At 45.3% G+C, this 14,867-nt stretch overlaps 3 protein-coding genes across 3 annotated transcripts; 2 read left to right on the top strand and 1 right to left on the bottom strand.

Moving 5' to 3' along the window:
* The first annotated feature begins 167 nt into the window (after positions 1–167).
* LOC112937928 (uncharacterized protein At1g15400) lies at positions 168–972 on the top strand. Its single transcript, XM_026023169.2, has one exon. The coding sequence runs from the start codon at positions 315–317 to the stop codon at positions 648–650; it is 336 nt and encodes a 111-aa protein (XP_025878954.1). The 5' UTR covers positions 168–314; the 3' UTR covers positions 651–972.
* A 5,715-nt stretch (positions 973–6,687) lies between these two features.
* LOC4327123 (transcription factor HY5) lies at positions 6,688–7,974 on the top strand. Its single transcript, XM_015762010.3, has 3 exons — positions 6,688–7,072; positions 7,170–7,552; positions 7,624–7,974. The coding sequence occupies exons 1-3, from the start codon at positions 6,952–6,954 to the stop codon at positions 7,729–7,731; spliced, it is 612 nt and encodes a 203-aa protein (XP_015617496.1). The 5' UTR covers positions 6,688–6,951; the 3' UTR covers positions 7,732–7,974.
* A 323-nt stretch (positions 7,975–8,297) lies between these two features.
* On the bottom strand, positions 8,298–14,349 carry LOC4327122 (ABC transporter C family member 3). Its single transcript, XM_015762000.3, has 10 exons — positions 11,915–14,349; positions 11,709–11,795; positions 10,986–11,624; positions 10,739–10,903; positions 10,364–10,658; positions 10,068–10,282; positions 9,591–9,896; positions 9,419–9,482; positions 9,047–9,286; positions 8,298–8,871 (listed from the first exon to the last, which is right to left on the bottom strand). Exons 1-10 carry the CDS (start codon positions 14,315–14,317, stop codon positions 8,768–8,770), a joined length of 4,518 nt encoding a protein of 1,505 aa, XP_015617486.1. The 5' UTR covers positions 14,318–14,349; the 3' UTR covers positions 8,298–8,767.
* Between the last annotated feature and the right edge of the window lie 518 nt (positions 14,350–14,867).

The following is a 14,867-nucleotide window of genomic DNA, read 5'->3' as shown; positions in this document are numbered from 1 at the left end:
TTTGCTTGTCTTACATGCACAAGAGCCAAAGACGTAGTTATATTAGCACCACTAGTCTAAGAGGATAAATGATTCTGTTGCGTTGTCGATTTATCAATCAATTGCTCAGATGCTAATTCAGTGTGCGGGCAAACCTTCCTCATCCTTGCCCTTATCTGCCTGTCACCATCACCTGACCCATATCCCTTCAACTTGCAATATTTCCAATTTGTGGATATATATGCTATTTAGCCTTGGTCATACCATTCTCTTGCTCCCTTAGTCCTCATTGCATACCATAGAACATTCCTAGATAGAGAACCACCGTGAGGAACATGGCCGCGCTACAAAGATCTTCGCAGACATTTAGAAGGTCCGGTTCATCTGGCTTGGTCTGGGATGAGAGGCTTATGTTAGATGGTCATAGCGAGAGAGATCAAGAAGATGGAGCCTTAGAGCTGAGACACTCCCGTAGTGTTGGGTTGATTGGGCTGCAGCGTAGGCATGGCGATGGTGCAGGGCACACCAGGTGCAACAACAGCCAGGCGTTCCATACTCGCCGTGTGCCCCCAGCACAGGATCCTCCTTCACCCAAGGTTCCCGGATGCATCTTCTGTGGAATTTTTAGGAAGCCGGTACTTTCAGAGCCATCTAAACCAAGAAGGTTCTAGCCTTTTGTGCTCTTCTCAACTATCTGTGCAGAGCTATCAGTTTCTTTTTTCTTTGTGGCTTTGTAGTCAGGTCCATCATGTATAGATGTAAGTAGTAAGTCATATAGTTGCAGTTGCTGTCAGCTTTCTTCTTTTTATGCTACTGTTCTGTTTTTTTTTTTACTGGTTTCCCTCTTGTTAGCTCAACACTAGTTAGCAGCTGTATTCTAGAATGCCCGCCTCTGCCATCATGTACTTGATAGAGTATGTGCATATCGTTGTATCATATGTATAAGCCCTTTGTACATATAAATACATAATATGATGTATGGCGTTTTCTATCCTTTTTCATGTACGTGTCTTGTTCCACAGCCACTCCTTATGAGTACATCCATTCCTCATGAACCAGCGAGAACTTACTTCTTTTAAGAACTATCGGATACTTCAAAATATTTTAAAAACACATCTTTGGCAGTTATGCTACAGTTTATGTTCCTATTAAGGAAAAAAATTCGTGAGCTTATCAATTATTAGGTCATATTTAATCTTATCCATAAGAATCAATGAACATTCCAAATATTTGCAAATTTTATACTGATTGTAGCTTCCGTCTTTCTCCTTGTGGCTTAAGAGTTCCATACAATTATGAGTTCTAGAAGTTAAATATGTAGGTAAGCACATTCGTGAAGCAGATGAAGCATTGTGTGTGCTGCTAGCTAGGAGTTTTTTTTCCCTTTACTGATGTCCTACATTGATTTTAGAGATCTTGATGTAAATAACAATCTTAATGTCCTACAATAATATTGTCTAATAAACCTTAACTCTTGTTTTTTTTGGCTTACCATTTCAAATTCTTGCAAAAAGCATATGCACTTTGTAAGTTAGTATTGCTTGCAGTGCTGCCATTATTAATTTCATTTCATTTTAATGAATTCTTTAGCTACTACAAATCTTTTGAGCTGATGCAAATCACACAAGAAACTGGAATGCTAGTGTTTGTTAGAAATGTTAATTTTGAATTTGTAGTGAAGTTCTGTTTTCTATTTCAGACTATTTTCCGGTATATTGCTTTTTCTTTTAGCTGAAAAAATAGGAAACTCTCAAAGGCCATGTGGGTGTATCGAGTTTGATGCAGACATTACTTAAGTTAATAGAAGAGTACGTGCCCATAGTTGAAGAACAGGACCGGGACTAGCAAAGTTTCTCCACTAGTGGTTTCCAGGTGGACTAGATGACCTAGTGCATTTACACTTGGTTGGAGGGATTGATTTTGGCCCGTGTATAGGCATGCTATGGACTTCTTTTCTGACGATGAAAGGTGTAGATATGTGTTGGGCTTACCTTTTAAACTTCCAGAAACTCATTTCATCCTTTGGAGCAAATAGATATATTAGTTGGCTTCCACTGCCAACATATAAGAAACAGAATGCGGCAGTAAAGTTTGTGTATTCCTATCTCATGGATGTCCAGATACTGTCAGACAAAGGTTTAAATATTGAATGACTTTGAAGTGACCATAGACAGATAACTGATTATTTCCATTCAAAATGAGAACTTTTTTTTCCTGCTAAAAAGGAGACAAATAACAGCTTTAACTCATTATACCAAGCAAATAGTGGGACATAATTAAATCACCGGGGTACCTGCGGGCAGAAATTTGTGAAAACATGTGAGAGAGAGCACTAAGCAATATATGTAGCAGTACTGAGGGATTGCCCCTAATTCTGGAATCAGGACAGCCTGTTGAAGTTGAGGTTATTTCAAAGAGTACAGAAATTTTAGATCAAGTTCCTCCTCACTCCGAAATCTAAGATACAGATCAAACAAAAGCGACATTGTTGCATGTCGAATCAAACATGAGGATATTATTCAAGAAACATACAAGTATGTTACTTTTTGTAGGTCCTTGTCGTGTCCTATTTGGGATCACGCAACCAGCTATTGACCTTCCTGCCACCCCTTAAGTCTTCTGGTACTTAATACGATCATTCTCAGCTTAATTGCTTGAAAAGCCAACCAGTTATCTCCACACATACAACTTTTTCTTTGCCGTACGATATTATGTTCTTAACCTTTTTGTTCCTTTTGTTTAAAAAGATTGCCTTATATTTCTGCTAGCAACAGTTTTCAGTGTGCATGTTTACATCATCGAGTCTGTTCTTTTAGTTTTGAACAGAGCTGGGTTTCAGATCTTTGCTTGTGAAATTTTGAGTGCCAATCTGCATTGGCTATGTTAGCATTACTTTATGATTGATGGTGATGATTGGCTTCAGTGCAGACATGCAAATATGTGATCTTGTTTGATTAAAAGAAGCAGGTTTTGTGGAGAAAGATGTGAATGCACAAAATGAAAGGAAATACAATCATGCTATAAAGTTACTGTCTGTACAGATTGCTCTTATTATAATTTTCGACTTTTGCTGTGAAGAACATCTCTGTTTTCTTTTGGACAAGTCAGAAATGAACCTTTTCTTTTAATCGCTGAGTTGCTGCTTTGTTGGAGTCAATCAATCAATTGCGACCATGAATATCTTATTAGGGTCTATTGCTATGTAATTATTGGTCATTTATTCAATATTTTAGTGTTGGTACGTGCTGAAGTTAATTGCAGATCAGATTGTGTTCTCCTTCTAACCTGTAATCTCATATTACTGTTGTGTCTATCTGGTGAGCTGCTGCCTGTGGTCTAGTACTTTGTACTAAATCATTAAAGGACATATCTGGTGGCACTTGTAACTTAAGTGCTGAAGAATTTCGTGTTTATTTTGGCCTTTAATATATGACATGACATTCTGGGCCATATAAATATTTGTTTAGTTTCATTGGAGTTCTTTGCTTGACTTGCTAAGCATAGGTAGGATTATCAGATTAGTTGGGGAAGTACTACTACTTGATTAGCAGTGATGTTGAAGCACTATCTAAATTGTCAAAGCAATATGTGCAGCTGCACGCTCCATGATTAATTTTGCAGCCATTCAAAAGGGAAAGGCAGTAGTAGGGTCCGGATTACAGGAATAAGTTGCTGTCTCATCATTAACACGAGGGGATCCTTCTGGAAAACATAAGTCTGTTTTCCATTAGTTATCTGTGGACACATTCTAATTGTTGCTTGGGTCTACCAAGAGCATGTCTTAACACCTAAATCTTCTTAATTAAACACAATTATCTCTAATTCTTGTGGTTGTGACTTGTGAGGGGTTGTGGTATTGTGACATGAGACGTGTGACTGGAAAATGGGTTGGATTACCAGATGGCCTTCCAAGAAGGAAAGAGGGGAGAGAGACGGTTAACCGATAGTACCACTGCAACACATACTCCTTCCGTCCCCCCCCCCCCCCCCCCCCCCGAAAAAAAAAGGCTAACCTTGGCATGGATGGGACACTTTCTAGTAAAACAAATTTGGACATAAGAAAGTGTCCTATCCATATTAAAGGTTGGCTTTTTTTTTTGGATGGGGGAATAGCTGGTAGTGACAGTCAATGCAAGGGTGTCAATATATTTTGTCATCATTTTGGCACTATTATGGCTCAAGCTCAAGCCCCTCTCATGGACATCCATGAAAAAAAAAACATGATGTGGTGTGGGAAGCATAAGCTATCGACGGACTGACGAACAGGTCTCTCCGCTATTAGATCTACGATAAAAATGGTCACGGAAATTCTTGACCGACCTAGTGATTTTCGTATAAATGGCACTATTACCTGACTGTTTTTATTTTGAAAATATATGAATTTTTTTTTTAAATTTCTTTTAACGTCGTATTGTTAGTGATACCGAATAGTTAAATCAATAAATATGATAAATTTTTGACCGACAGAGAATCATTTTGAAAAAAAATGCTACCGATCACAATTCCAACCGTTTTCGTTCCTAGTTAGATGAAGGACAGGTGTTAGTTTAGTTATAGCACAAGTTCATGTCAGCTATAACTAATGCTAGCTTGTACAATAATCATCTGCTACTAAGCCCTTGTTTAGTTCCAAACCTTTTTTTTAAACTTCCAACTTTTTCGTCACATCAAAACTTTTCTACACACATAAACTTTCAACTTTTCCATCACGTCGTTCCAATATCAACTAAACTTCCAATTCTGTCATGAACTAAGCACACCCTGAGGATCCGATTGGGGAGCGTAACATTCTGATTAATGGTTGGTTGGTAGTCAGTTTCTGAGAAGCTGGAAAAGACTTATTTATAGTACAAACTAGGTGATACCCTACGCTTTGCTACGGGATTTATGGATGGGTATATGTAAAATATTATTGAAATGATAAAAGTTAAAAAATAATGTGAGAAAGATGGTTTGACACATATTTGTTGATCTATATAATATAATATTATAGACGACGTGTCATGCTTACATAGGATTTAAAATAGGCTAGAATAGTCATTACTAGTGAGTAAAGATGTGGCATACTTGCATGGGATTTTAAATGGGCTAGAATAGTACTCCATCCATTCCAAAATATAAGACACAACCACCCTTAACCCAAAGACCAAGAAATAATTATTATCATCTTGTAGTTTGGATCATCATAATAAATATAATGCATGCATCTAATATGATTAGATAACATGAGAGTGGAGAATTTTTTTAAAAAATAATTTAATGGAGAAGATGTCATAGTTAATTGCATGCTTGCATGCATGCCTTATATTATGGAATATCTAAGAAAAGTGGTTGTGCCTTATATTATGAAATAGAGGGAGTAATTACTAGTGGGTGATGATGTGGCATGCTTGCATGTTGAGCTTTAACTTCTAATAATTGTTAGTGGATACCAAATACTCCTCTGCATGTAGAATTCCTTATAGTTTGTTAAGTCATCTACATTGAACTTGTTCTCTTTACCTACATGCCTGACTATAATTGAAGAATGTACTTGTGAGCCATTTTTACTGTATCTATATGAACCAAAACACGTAATTACAATATTTTTTTGAATTTAGTAATTACAACAATTCAGGGTATGATCTTTATATTTCTACTTTTACCTGTCCGAAAAATCATGGCTAGAAAAATAGAAGGCGATGATAAACCACTAAATTAATTTTAAAGTTAGTTTGTAAAATTCAAAGTTTGTAATATAAAACTTCAGTTAAAGGTTAACCATTTCGAATTGACAAACTTGCATGTTTTAATTTTAAGAGGTAGAGTATAGTGTTTTTTTTTTCCAAAAAAGGTACATACATAGGCACTTATATACACGCGTGCATGTTCACCTCTATACACACACATCCTACTATTGTAAGTATGTCCGAAGACTCAGTTTAATATATGATGAAGATTGATAAAGTTAGCATTAGTCGTCACATTATCAGTGGATATGGCTCCCATCAATAAAGTGGAGCATAGTATTCTCCTGTTTTAAAATATAAATGATTTTGGTTTAATAGTATGCATTCTAGTAATCGTATTACTATTACTTGGATATGTCATATTGAATAATAAAAATTTCCTGTATTCTGGGATGGAGAGAGAGAGAGTAATATACATCATTTCATGGTCTGGCACAATTGACACGTGAAAGAACGGGGAGCATAGTACGGGTGGATGGCACTCGTAGATATTAGGCATGTCCTCTTGTTGAGTGGTACACGGTAAAGGAGAAAAAAAAGAGAGAGCCCGGTCGCCTTATTTTATTTTAAAAAGCCCATGATTTCTTTGTCCCATTCGATCTCGAAGAACATTTTTGTCTCTACACGGGTAGGAGTAACAATCCATTTTTTTTCGAAAAAAAAGTATATATATTACTCGAATCCTCTCTACCCGCAGCGTGCTCACATGGCTCACAGCTTCCGTTCCGTCCGAGAAAGGCAAGTGGTTTTACGCTTTTACGAAATCGGATGGATGGGGATGCCGCTACGCTTCCGGGGAGGTCACCGTCAGATGCGGTGGATGCGTGTATGGTGCCTTCGCACGCCACGCTCCCCGAACCCCCACCGTCGGATGGCTCCGGAGTGGACGGCCCGGATGACGGCCACGTCGCCCTCCAAAACCCCCCAACCCCACCGACCTCTCCTACCCATTTCCCCCCATCTCTCTCTCTCTCCTCCCATCCCGCAGCAGAGCACACAGACTCGTTTTCTCTCTCCTCCGCTCTCTCGATTTCTCTCTCTCTCCTCTCATCCGATCTGCATCTGCTTCTCCTTTCCACACTTGTGCTTCGTGTTCGTCGTGGTCTCTTGTTTCTTCTTCTTCTTCTAGATTTGATTTTCTTTTTTTTTCTTCCCTTTTTCGCGGCGGCGAGGGGCGAGGGGGGAGGGTGAGTGTGGTGTGGTGTGGTGGTTGGTGGGGGAGATCTTGATCTGGTCGTTGGAGATGGCGGCGCAGGAGCAGGAGCAGGAGAAGCAGCAGGTGAAGACGAGCACGACGAGCTCGCTGCCGTCGAGCAGCGAGCGCTCCTCCAGCTCAGCCCCCAACAACCTCAAGGAAGGAGGAGGTAACGTCACGTTCTCCGTCGGCCGTCCGTACGCCGGATTTCCTTTGCTTGTTTTGTTGTTTGCTGCTGAATTGAGCGAGCGATTCGGTGGCGGCAGGGGTGGAGAGCGACGAGGAGATACGGCGGGTGCCGGAGATGGGAGGGGGCGGCGGGTCGGCGTCGTCGGGGGCGGGGGCGGACGAGCGGCAGGGGAAGGAGGACGGGAAGCAGCAGGGTGGTGGCGGCGGCGGGGCGGCGGCGGCGGGGGGCGGGCAGGAGCAGGCGCCGCCGGCGAGGAAGCGAGGGCGGAGCGCCGGCGACAAGGAGCAGAACCGGCTGAAGCGGCTGCTGCGGAACCGCGTGTCGGCGCAGCAGGCGCGGGAGCGGAAGAAGGCGTACATGACGGAGCTCGAGGCCAAGGCCAAGGACCTCGAGCTCCGCAATGCCGAGCTCGAGCAGCGCGTCTCCACCCTCCAGAACGAGAACAACACGCTCCGCCAGGTAAAGCCCCCTCGAGCTTTGCTTCACCATTCTCAATCTCTCATGGCGATTTCTCCTCTACTCTCCTATAGATACTCAAGAACACGACGGCGCACGCCGGCAAGAGGGGCGGCGGCGGCGGAGGCAAGGGCGGCGATGGCGGCGGCGGCGGGAAGAAGCACCATTTCACCAAGAGCTAGGAGGAGAGGGACTGCGGTGACGGCGGCGGCGGAGGCAGGGTTGTGGTAGGAATTGAATTGTTCATCTGATCTGACCATTGTTAGGAAACATCATCGATGTTGTTGTTGTTGTTGTTGACGTTTTTCTTTTTTTTTCTTCTTCTCTGTTCTACTCTACGCTTCGTCGACTGCTTCGGTGATGGTTGCAATTACTGTTGCTGAACATTGTGTCTTGTATTTTATTAGATGTGTTTTTACAGTCTACCTATCGAAGCTTACCTCCAGGGTATGTCAACCTTTGCAAACCTAAAGAAAACCTTTTCTAGGATTAACTGGTTATTAACATAATATAATAACAAGGAATTTATCTACAGTTCTGGTAGGAATTGCAGCTCATTCCTGCGTTTCAAACTGTAGACTGTCAAAGTTAAGCAAAAGTAAATTCTGCCATGACGCGATTAGTTTTTTTTAAAGGAATCAACATAAAGCACAATATAAAACCATCTTAACAGGAAGCAGGAAGTTGAAACTTGAAAGCACGAACCTGTAAGAGAAATCAGGATCCATGAGAATAATCAAGATGTCCGTTTCCACGCAATCACCACTATTTTATTCAGATTATTGTCAACATGTTCATATACCAGGCATCGGTCTCTGCTGTCCGTCAATCGGGTTACACGGTATTATCCCGAAAATTCTAATTCCCTTTCGTGTAATAGTCCCCTTTCTACGACGTACTAGTAGTGATCACTGATCAGGATTTGGTTGTTCCCCTAATGATCAGCAGCTTACACCCTTTATTCAGACATCAACGCTAGTTTAATAGCACTACTACTTCTGTTGTCCTCTAAAAGCATCTTTCCCCTCTTGAACGTGAGCTTCATTTCAGATCGTGCGAAGAATTAGCGCACTGTATTATGAGCACCAACACTGGGTACTTTCCAGCTCGCTACTTAAAATCTCATCCCCTACTAGTAAGTGTGATTTTTCGGCATTATCGACGTGTCAGCTAGCCTCAAAACGGCCATCGCGTCAACAGGTGCACTGACCTTCTCTGCTACGTGTGCGTCGATCTCATCGTGTATTCCGCTACGAGCTTGGAGAAGAGAGACGACTTGTCCTCCAGTAGCCTGGTCGGCGTGTCGCGCTCCACGGCCACACCTGCAAAAGCATTGGCACGGTGTTTCGGTCGTCAGACAGACGCGACAAACCCATACAATATGTAAGATAAATTGGGATTGGTTAGTTGGAACTGTGGTTATTGTCGTTATAAAATCGGAGATTGATTAGTGGCATCTGTGATTGGTTTGGGACTTGGAAGGCGAACTAAACTCACCGTTGTCAAGGAGCAAGACCATGTCGCTGTCAAGGACGGAGGTGATCCGGTGCGCGATTGTGATGACCGTCGCGTCGGAAAACTGCTGCCTGAGAGTTTTCTGGATGAGGTTGTCCGTGGCGGTGTCGACGGAGGCCGTGGCCTCGTCGAGCACCAGGATCTTGCTCCGTTTCAGGATCACCCTCCCAAGGCACACCAGCTGACGCTGACCCACGCTCCAGTTCTCGCCGTTCTCTATCACTGCAACCAAGCCAAGCCAAGCCAAATCGGGAGAATATTCACCAAGAATTACCAAGTGTAAAAGTAGACTTTGAACTGCATGATTCTGAACAGGAAAAAGAAATGAGTCCAGATGCAGAGAACCGAACGGACCTGGTGAATCAAGTCGCAGCTCCTTCCTCCTAACTTCATCTCCTAGCTGACAGCGATCCAAGGCCTGAAAAGGAAGGGCAAGATATTCATAAATCATAATAGAACTTCACTGCAAGTCCACAAATAGTATGTGGCAGCTGACAATGGTGAAGCATGTGAAGACTGGAACTACCTCCCAGATTTGGCTATCAGTGTACTCTCCAATAGGATCAAGGTTGGTTCTCACGGTACCCTCGAACATGGTTGGCTCTTGCGGGATGATGCTTAGCCTGGATCTCAGATCATGAAGTCCGATGGTGCAGATGTCGATACTGTCTACGAGTATCTGACCAACGGTAGGGTCTATGATACGGAAAAGGGCCTGTATGAGAGTTGATTTACCACTGCCGGTTCTTCCAACGATACCGGTCTTCATGCCTCCAGGGAATGTGACAGTAAGGCCCTTAAGAACAAATGGCAAATGTGGAGCATATCTCACCTGCATCAAATTGAAATGTTCAGAGATATGTACTACCAGGTTTTGAATTTGACATATTATTGGACCTGAACTCCTGTTCATCTTATTGGCAGTGGGAAACGATGCAGCTTATTCAAAAAAGGGAAAAATATTAATAAATAAAATGGGAGGATAAGATGAGTGAGCTATTACATGGACGTTATTGAGCATAATTTCTCCTTCTGATGGCCAGTCCTGCGTCAATTTATCATCTTGTACAGAAAGAGGGGGCTCTGCAGGAATGCTCATGTATTGCAGAATTCTCTCTACTGATATGATCTTGTTCTCCAGATTGCACATGCTCCATACAACCCATGCTTGCAGCATGTTCAGATTAAGCCCGTATGTGACTGCTAGACCAGAAATTCCTGAAAACAAGATACAACATTAGCTGCAAGCTCATATTAACAAAGTTGGAATCATCTTCAGTACATATAGTGTCACCATACCTGGATCGATGAGACCAGTCGGAAGATTGACCAAAAATATCAAAGAGAAGGCAAATGTAAGGGATGACAGCATATCCAGGCGGAAGCAAAGCCATTCCATTGCTGCAGCATTATAAAATTTTGGTCTAGAAAATGCATCCATTAAATGGCTATTAGTTGATACAAACTGGTTTTCTTTGCCAAAACTTCTGATGGTTGTTGATCCTGTTATTGATTCTGCAAAATGCTGTATGATGGGAGCTTTGCAAACCCCTACTAGTCTTTGCAACTCTCTGGCTGTATCGATGTAGTAACGCTGCAAAACCATAAACGTGGTGAGGATTGAAGAGTGTTGATCTTGCAGTTGAAACGGCAAGAAGAACAAAGCAAAAGTACCTGATACCAGAAGCAGGCAGCAAGCACAGGAATAAAAACAACAAAAACCTGCCATGCAACCTGAGACATCACAGCAATAATTCCAACAAGTTGTATGATGGAAAATGCAACAGATCCCATCTGGTAAGCAATGCTGGTGTCCACTTCGCTTTGATCCGTTGAAGCCTAGGCAATTTAAACCTGTTAGCACGAGCGCAGAAAATAAACCAAGCTTTCTAGAAAATTTGTGCAAATGAACATGACTTACTCTATTCAAAATGCGCCCACTAGGAGTGGAATCAAAGAATGACATTGGAGCTCTGAATATGGACATATGCATCTTGTTGAACAACAGAGTTGCTGTCTTGTATGCAGCTGTGACAAGAATGAGTGCTCTTACGAGGATGCACAGCGAGCTTCCAAAAGCCAGTGCAACATAGACGTAGATCAGGGTTGACATGCTTACTGGAGGCTCAACGTCCTTTGAGACAGGAGCAGCCCAGGCCATCCAGTAATTGCTAGCAATCTGAAGTACTTGGAAAAGTATTTGGGCCAGCAAGATGAATGGCACAAGAGCTCCCCTGTAAGCTAAGGTGAGGTACTTCCAGTAGACCCAGAACCCCACCCTTCCTTTCTCCCTTTCCTCTTCCTGCACCAGCTGCCCACTCTGAGCATTGGCATCGTCTTCTTTTCCATTCTGTTTATCTTTCTTCTCAACTGACACTGACCTGGCCAGGCTTGCTGTCTTACTAGAAGAGGAAGCCTCGTTGCCTCCATTTGTGACATCTATCGCATCCAATGCGGTAAGAGCATCCTTGTGAGCACCAACCAGTTCCATGAACTCTTCCCCTGATCCAAGTATTTCGTCATATTTGCCTGCCTGTGCTATTCTCCCACCTTTCATGACCTACATTATAGTTAGTCAATTAGGCATGTACATACATTTCATGGCAATAAATATAGATGAAAACTTTTCCAATGAAATCATTACCAGAATAAGATCAGCAGCAGGTAGGAATTCAATCTGATGAGTGACATAAACAACTGTTTTTGAAGCCAATTCTCCAAGCAAGCATTCCTACAAAGGGTATAAAACCTTAAGCAATTTACGAGCAAACATGCCAAAGGTTATGCACTTGTCGATATTGTAGGGAATAAATCATGAAATGCTATTGAAAATAGAAGATCATATCATACCTTGAACAAGTGGGATCCTGTATGAGCATCGACTGCACTGAAAGGATCATCAAACAAATAGATGTCTGCATCCTGATACAGAGCTCGGGCTATCTGAATCCTTTGCTTCTGACCACCACTAAGGTTGATGCCTCTCTCTCCAATGACGGTCTGGTCACCAAACGGCAATATCTCCAAGTCTTTCTTCAGCGAGCATGACTCGAGGACCCTGTCATACTTCTCATTATCCATCTGCTTGCCAAACAGTATGTTGTCCTGAATCTTACCACTCTGTATCCACGCCGACTGGCTCACATACGCCATCGTCCCACAGGTCTTGACCTCTCCTGATAGCTTTGGAATCTCACCAAGAATGCAAGACAACAAGCTTGATTTTCCAGAGCCGACAGTCCCACAGACTGCAATACGCATACCTTGTTGAGCTTGAAAGTTCAGATCCTTCAACGTTGGCACTTCAGGTGAGGCATCCCAAGAAAAGCACCCATTTCTGACCTCAATTGCAACATCTGAGCTACCACTTGGAAGTTTCAGCACAGCATCAGTCGGCAATTCCTCGAGGCATAAAAAGGATGCTATCCTGTCAAGAGACACCTTGGTCTGAATCAACATTGAGATCGTGTCGGGAAGATTGTATATCGGTTCTTGCAGCACGCGGAATGTGGCCAGTGCAGATAGCACCTTCCCTGACTCCAATGGTATCCCCATGAGCATGCAAGCTATGAAGGTCACCACTGCCACAAATGTTGGGGCTCCCCAGAACACAAAGGTAACAATGGTCGATGTGTAGAGATATTTCTTGAGCCAGTTTGTCTCCGTCTTCCTCAGGTCGATGATCTTGGACAAGAACTTCATCTCCCACCCCTGCAATTTAAGAATCCTCATGTTGCGTAGGATCTCAGATGTTGCTTTCATCCTGACATCCTTGCAGTCCATCAGCTTCTGCTGGAACTTTTCCTGCATTTGCCCTGGAGGCACATTGGCAAGCATGACAACAACAGTGGCACCAAGCGCAGCAAGCGAGGCAAGCCCAAGGGTGGAGTACAGGATGAACAATGCCATGCCTACTTGGAGTGGCACCAACCAGAGGTCGTGCATGTACCACGAGAAGAGGCCGACGCGGTCGGCGTCGACGCTGATGATGTTGATCATCTCGCCGCTCGTGCGGCTCTGCCTGGATTGGCTAGACAGCACGAGCCCCTTCTGGTAGACGACGGCGACGAGCGCCGACCGCGCGCGTATCCCGGCCTGCTGCAGCCGGAAGAACCAGTGCCGTTGGGACAAACACTCGAACACCTTGGCGACGATGAAGGCAAGGACAAGCAGCTGCCCCTTGCTCGCGTACCTCTCGTCGCCGTTGAGGTATTGCACGAGCGAGTCGATGAGGTAAGGGCCGACGTAGGTGGAGACGTTGTAGACCAGCGCGTAGAACGCGGTCACCGCGACGTGCCACCACACGGTGCGCACCAGTGCCTTGGAGAGCGTGAACGCCGTGACCTTCCGCCCAGAGCCGTCGCCGGCGAGCGCCTCGAGGTTGGTCTTGAACGGCGGGAGCAGACCGGCGACTCTGTCGCCGGGGTCGAGGCCCGGGACGTCGTCGAGGTCGAGGGTCTTCCTGTGTCCGACGGCGAGGAGGGGACCCATCCACGAGAAGGTGAGGACGCTGAGGAAGCCGGCGCCGGTGAACATCGACGCATCGGCGGCGCAATTGTTACTGTTGTTCTCACCGGCGGCCGTCGCGCTTGCACCGCTACCATTCAGGAGAGGCTCCTCGATAGCAGAGTCGCCCGGTTCCCTCCTGCCCAGGAACCCGGCGAAGAGCAGCACCACGCCAGCGAGGACCGACACGGCGTCGAGCGCCCACGAATGCGCGGGCACGGGGCGCCCGTCGAGTCCCGTCACGGCGTGGACGGCGACGGCGAGGACGGAGAGGAGCAGGAAGAGCGCCCACCAGAGCCGCAGCGGCGCGGGGAACCGCTCCTCGCGTCGCCACCCGAACCGGTACTGCAGGTACGCCGCGAGCAGCAGCCACGCCACCGCGCGCGCCGCGGCGTCCGCCTCCTCCACCACCGCGCCACGCGACCACCCACCACCGCCACCGCCACCGCCCAGGTACCCCTCGTACGCCGCGAGGATGACCCCAAACCCGCCGAGAACCCACGTCGCGGAGGCCGCGACCCAACGCCACCGAAACCCGCCTCCTCCTCCTCCTCCTCCCCGCACCTCCCCATCCTTGCCGCGGCGGCACCACCAGCCGAACACCATCCGCGCGGCGACCGCGACCGCGACGGCGAGGTGCGCCGCGGCGCCCGCCGCGTGGAGGAAGAACAAGGGCACGTCGTCGCCGTCGTCTCGCCCACTCGCCGCCATCGCCGCGAGCGGCATCGGTGCGGCGGCCAAGGGCATGGGGAGTGAGTGGCTCAGTGTAGCTCTGCAACAGATGGGCCAATTAGGGGGGGTTGTGGTATAGTAGGCGCGCGCGCGCGGCGGTCAAAGGCGGCGGGCGGCGAGGGGGGCTCCTTGCGGTGCAAGGCAGCGGGAGGGAGACACCGCCACCGCCGTCGACTCGTCGTCTCGTCCCCACGTTTCACTTCACCGCGAGAGGATGGCAACCACCACCCGCCGCATCCTTTTTACCGCCGGCCCGCGACGGCGAATTGGGGATTTTATTTTGTTTTTTCACACCTCGGGGAGGGCAGATGAGTCGATTTTTTTTTTCAGTTTTAAATGTGACAATTAAGAAATTACCAATCTCACCATCTGTAATACGTGGATCCTAAATTATCTTATTAGGTAAAAAATTACCCACCATGCCACCCCCACTCCCTTTTACACTTGCAAACCCAATAATCCAGGCTCTAATAATTTAGGAAAGAAACAACTAACCGCTTATTCTAGTACAGATTATAACAATCAAGTTTATAGTAATATGACTCAATAATCTAGATTATAATAA

This window comes from Oryza sativa, chromosome 1, assembly GCF_034140825.1.
Source record: "Oryza sativa Japonica Group chromosome 1, ASM3414082v1".
In the NCBI taxonomy this organism is placed as follows: Eukaryota; Viridiplantae; Streptophyta; class Magnoliopsida; order Poales; family Poaceae; genus Oryza; species Oryza sativa.
This window is presented reverse-complemented; position numbering and strand designations above follow the sequence as displayed.